This window comes from Pygoscelis adeliae, unplaced genomic scaffold, assembly GCF_000699105.1.
Source record: "Pygoscelis adeliae isolate BGI_AS28 unplaced genomic scaffold, ASM69910v1 Scaffold459, whole genome shotgun sequence".
In the NCBI taxonomy this organism is placed as follows: Eukaryota; Metazoa; Chordata; class Aves; order Sphenisciformes; family Spheniscidae; genus Pygoscelis; species Pygoscelis adeliae.
Genome location: NW_008825435.1, coordinates 192,945 through 197,675, shown reverse-complemented (window position 1 = coordinate 197,675; position 4,731 = coordinate 192,945). Strand labels below are relative to the sequence as shown.

At 58.8% G+C, this 4,731-nt stretch overlaps 2 protein-coding genes across 2 annotated transcripts in view; both read right to left on the bottom strand.

The window, feature by feature from the left end:
* The window catches only part of LOC103922939 (zinc finger protein 850-like), a 158,981-nt gene that overhangs the window by 43,275 nt on the left and 110,975 nt on the right, over positions 1-4,731 (bottom strand).
* Positions 13-4,731, bottom strand: part of TRIM41 (tripartite motif containing 41) — a 6,681-nt gene continuing 1,962 nt past the window's right edge. Inside the window, exons 2-7 of the mRNA XM_009331158.1 lie at positions 4,275-4,389; positions 3,969-4,064; positions 3,293-3,523; positions 2,544-2,566; positions 1,747-1,874; positions 13-1,152 (exon numbers count right to left, since the gene is read on the bottom strand). Coding sequence (XP_009329433.1) covers positions 635-1,152; positions 1,747-1,874; positions 2,544-2,566; positions 3,293-3,523; positions 3,969-4,064; positions 4,275-4,389 — 1,111 coding nt within the window. The 3' untranslated portion in view covers positions 13-634. The remainder of the gene's footprint in view (positions 1,153-1,746; positions 1,875-2,543; positions 2,567-3,292; positions 3,524-3,968; positions 4,065-4,274; positions 4,390-4,731) is intronic.

Here is a 4,731-nt window from a genome sequence, read left to right as displayed (position 1 = left end):
GGCGAGGAAAGAACAGGAGAAGATCGCAGGTTAAAGCGGGTTCAACTCTGGGTCCAAACAGCTGGTGTGTTCTGATGCTGCTCAGGTGAATCCCAACAAATCCAGGCACCTTGGCACACGAAAGCCGACGATTTTGGAAAAGACGATGGGAGTTTGAAGAAGCCAAGAGCGCGCTCGCTCCTCGACGTACAGACCCCCGCCCCGGAGCTCTAGGGCTCGAGCTCCGCGTCCGAAGAGAGCCAAGACGCACCTCAAAACTCGACCACGGGGCACAACGCGGGTGGAGAGCGCGCTGGAAAGCTTTAGGCGTCGGCTGGGAAAGGGAGAGAGGAGCTCCTAGCAGCAAGAGCCAAAGCGAAAACGCCTCCCAGGCGGATCCTTCCCTGTTCCAAACAAAACCAGCTTCGGATCGGCGTGGCGGCGAGATCCCAGAGAGGAGCTGGCAGGAGGACAGGAGGTCGAGGGAAGAGGCCTTGTGAGCAAGCCGGTGCAAGAAGACAAGTGCAGCGTCGGATCCCTAAACGGGATCCGAGGAATTCCAGAGGAGCGTGGCCGTGTGCAAGGCCGGATCCAAGGGTGAGGTCGGATCCGGCGTGGGTAGAGGCAGCCGGCGGGGAGGGCGAGGGACGGCCGGTCAGGCACAGATTTTGATGCGGGTGCCCTTGGCTAAGATGCGAAAGAAGGGGAAGATGCGCTCGTGGAAGGAGGCGTTGAAGGTGTGGATGTGGGTCATGCTCTCGGCGTTGTAGAAGCAGAGTTGGCCCCGCTCGTAGTCCAGGTAGACGCCGAAGCGCCGGGGCCGTTCGCTGGGCGACAGGGCCGTCTGCTCCGTGGCCGTCAACGCCTGGTACTTCTTCCCGTTGGTGCCCACGCACCAGATTTCTCGTTTTTGGTGAGGACCCACCGTCTTCTCTTTGCGACGAGCCGTTTCCCGGGCTGCGCCCACCGCCCAACCTCGCCGGCCTCCCACCTCTACCTCCCAGTAGTGACGGCCGGTGGTGAAGCCCTGGGAACCCAGCACGCAGTAATCCGAATCGAAACGTTTGGGGTTGTCCGGCAGATCCTGGCGGCGTTCGCCCAGCTTGACGCTGCGTCGGTCCAGGGAGAGGCTGAGGCGAGGGTGGGCTGTGTCGGGGTCCAGGGTCACGTCGGCTGGGAGGGAGACGGGGGACGTTAGGGGGTCGCTGGTCACCTCTATCTCCCTGTAGATCCCAATCCCAAGATTTTTCCCCTCCTCTTAGTTCCCAACCCCAAATCTTCACCCACGTGTGTACCTGCAGCCCCAGTGGCTACCGTGACCGATACTGTGGGTCTGTACTGGTTTTGTCTGGGATAGAGTTAAAAGAAATTCAGCTCCCCCAACCCTAAACTTCTTCCAGCTCCCCCCACCCTAAATTTCTTTCAGCTCCGAGATGAGTCCCAGCCCAGCCCCCCACGGAGCTGTCAGCGACTCTGGATCCAGCTCTGCTTTTGGGATGGGCAGCCAGCCACGTTAGGGGAGATCCGGATCAAAGGACGGAGCAGGGCGTGGAGAAGAATGAGAGGAGAGGCCAGTATTGAGGAGACCGGCAGAAAAAAGGGGTGAAAATCCTGGGAAGGCAGAGCTGGAGGGCGAACCCCAACAAGGCTGGGGATGCACAAGAGATCCCCAGCCTGGGAGGGTGGGGAAGGCCCAGTGTCCGTTCCCCAGGACCCCACTGAGAAGCCACGTCGTCCCCTTGGGCAGAGGAGCCAGGTCTCCCTCACCTTGAGGGACTTTACTGAAGACTTTCTCCATCTTCCTCATCACCACGTCCTGCAGAAAGTAGTTGCGGTATTTTTTCCCCACGTCCACCGGCACCATCTCGGGCTCCTGGAATTTGATGTTCTCGCACCTGCCGGGGGGGAAAAAGCGGGGGTTCCGTGTGCTCAGGGGGGAGGCAAAGACACAACAGGAGAAACTAGATGCCCTGCACACAGCCAAAAAACCCCAGAGTGGGGCAGGGATCGGCCGAACCGGTTACGCTGGTACAGCCGGCGGTCCCCACCCTGTCTCGGCCGCAGGACGCGGCCAATCTCGGGCAGGGATGGAGCCGCGTCCACCCAGCACCGGGGACAGCCAGGCCCTGCTCCGACACGGCTCCGTCACCTGCCGGCGAGAGGCTGGGGGCCGATTTAGAGGAGCGGCTGCTTGTCCGATTTAAAGATGGGGAGGAAAAAATGATCCTTCCAGACTTCAGCGGCTCCTGCTTCCCTGGGGCATGAGGTCTGCGCGGGCAGACCCAGCTCCGCTCCCAAAAAGCGAGGGATTCCGAGATCTCTTCCCTGCCTTCCCCCTCTCCCTTGTGTCCCCAGTCATCCCCCCAAATCCCATTATTCCCCGCCAGGCCGTCAGCCAGGAGTTCCAACCATCGGCACGACTCAGCTTTCCCTCGCGTCGCCCAACCCCAGCCTGGAAAAGCGCCCACCGCACGGGGTTTAAAACAAAAAAGCTCACGGGGTTTTTTTTTTTCCCCACACAAAAGCTATTTACAGCGAGAAGATGCCAACGGACAGTCACTGACCTGATAAAAGTGCCTTTGATGTCCTGCAAAAGGAGGCAGCCGGGTGGGAAGCGGGGAGAAAGAGAAAGAAGAGATTAGGGAGGACTGAGACCGATCCCTCACGCTAAATCCTCTTAGCAGCCACGGCTCAGCACCGTGCTGAGCTGCAAGGAGCCAACCACCCCAAGGGACAGGATGAGTCCCCTCCCACGGTCAGGCAAGGGGAATATCCCCCAGAGAGAGACATCCCATGGATTCACCCCTTGGTAGAGGCTGTTCCCACTAATACAGGCAGCCTAGCAAACCCCAAACCCCTCGGGGCCTCCCCTTCTCTTCCCGTTTTTCCCCTCTGATCCCGCAGATGTTGCGGGATCCCTGGCAGGAGGGATGGGAAAGGATCCAGCCCGCCAGGTAAGGCCGTTCTCCCATGAAGACGACCCTTTTTGAAGCAAGGTCCACCCACTCCCCTCCTGGCAGCTCTCCTTAATTCCCACTGGCGACGTTATCTCCTCGCCATAAAGCGGGGCCAGAGTTCCTACAGCTGCCGGCGCGGAGCTGAGCGAGGGTTCACAGTCCAGAGATCGACTACGTGAATCATCTGAGCTTACAGCTCTTTTGGAAAGCTCAAGAACATCTGGGAGAGGCCTTGCCCGGCACGGCAGCAGAGCTCTGCCCTCCTCCTGGGATCCCCGATGGCGACTTTCCCCCTTCCCATCCCAGGGATAGGAGAGAAAAAAAAACAACCCAACCAACCAACCAACCAACCAGACCTTGAGCAGTTGCAGCCCGTCCTGTTTGCTCTTGTCCTCCGCCTCGGCGATGAGCCGGCTGAGGGCAGCGCTCTGCTCTTCCAGCTGGCTGATGTTGCTGCTCTGACGGGCCAGCAAGCTCTCGTAGCGTTCCTCCAGCTGGTGTAAGAGCAGGACCTGCTCCCCGATGAGGAACTGGTGCAGCACCTCAAAGTCCGACTCGAATTCCTTGATCTCCAGCTTCATCTTGTCCTGCGGAGCGGGGAAGAGGGGGGGGGGAAAAGGCATCCTTAGCTCAAGTGGCAGACCCAAAGGACATGGGTTCGTTCTCTCTCCCAGGCTACCAATTCCCACAACACGTTCAGGCACAAAACCCCCTTAATTAAGCTCTAATTCAGCAGGGAAACAGCTTCCAGCCCTTGTGATCCCAACGATTGCAGCAAAGGGACTGCAACGCCTCCGTGAGAGCTCAAATCCGCAAGGCAGAGGGGGAAAAGCTTCCCTGCTCATCCCCCTCACCAGACTTCGGGCCAAGACACGCTCCCAGCGCTGGCATTTCAGCGTCCTCCTTAGCTGAGGGCCGATTATTTTTTGGCAGGGCGAAAGGTGGAAGGCGGAGAAATGGGAAATGAGTAAGTGGGGAAAGGAATTGTGCGCAGGATCATCCGCTGTGCCAGGAGCAGCCGCCGGCTCTTACCCTCAGCTCCGTGATCTTCTCCTCCTCGTTGGATTTCTGCTTCAGGACCGCGTCCAGCTTCTTCTTCAGCGGCTCCAGGTGGCTCTGGAGTTTGTTCTGAGAGAAAGACACACATCTCAGGCATCCCCGGCTCAGGCAATCCCCTCCTTCCTCTCCTCTTTTGGTCCCTAACTCCACGGCAGGGCTGGGAACGACACCTCCTGCCCAGATTTCAGACCATTTCCCTTCCGCTTCCCTTAAATGCTCATTCTGGGAGCTGGTTTTAATTAGAAAGCCAAAAATCCTGCCCCACTCGGATCGGGGAACATCCACAAACGCCAGATCCACAGTCACCAGGCGCAGGCTGTTCGATGCGTGGCTCGAGCCATCGTGCACGCGTCCCGCTGGGTTGGGATCAGGACCCAGGGAGGGATCTGTGCTCCTAAACTCAGCGCAAGCCTAGGGCCGGCTTAGACCATCCTTTCAGGCTGCGCCTTTCGGTAGCAGCGTGGTCCTCGATCAGCTTAAGCCGACGACGAAACCACTACCTGCTTCGTCAGTCGCGATTCCTTGCGCTGAATAACCTTTGGCATTTCCAAAAACCCAGCCACTTCTGCCTTGCCGCCCTCCCAAGACGCTCCCTCTGCCCTTCACAAACAGCTCTGCCCTTTAGAAATTAATTTTTCTGCTTCCTCGAGTATTTGCAGCGTCTTTCCCACGGCAAAGGAAAGGGGAAAACGGACTGAGCCGACCCAAAAGCAAACAGCGTTGCCGGCCACGCTCC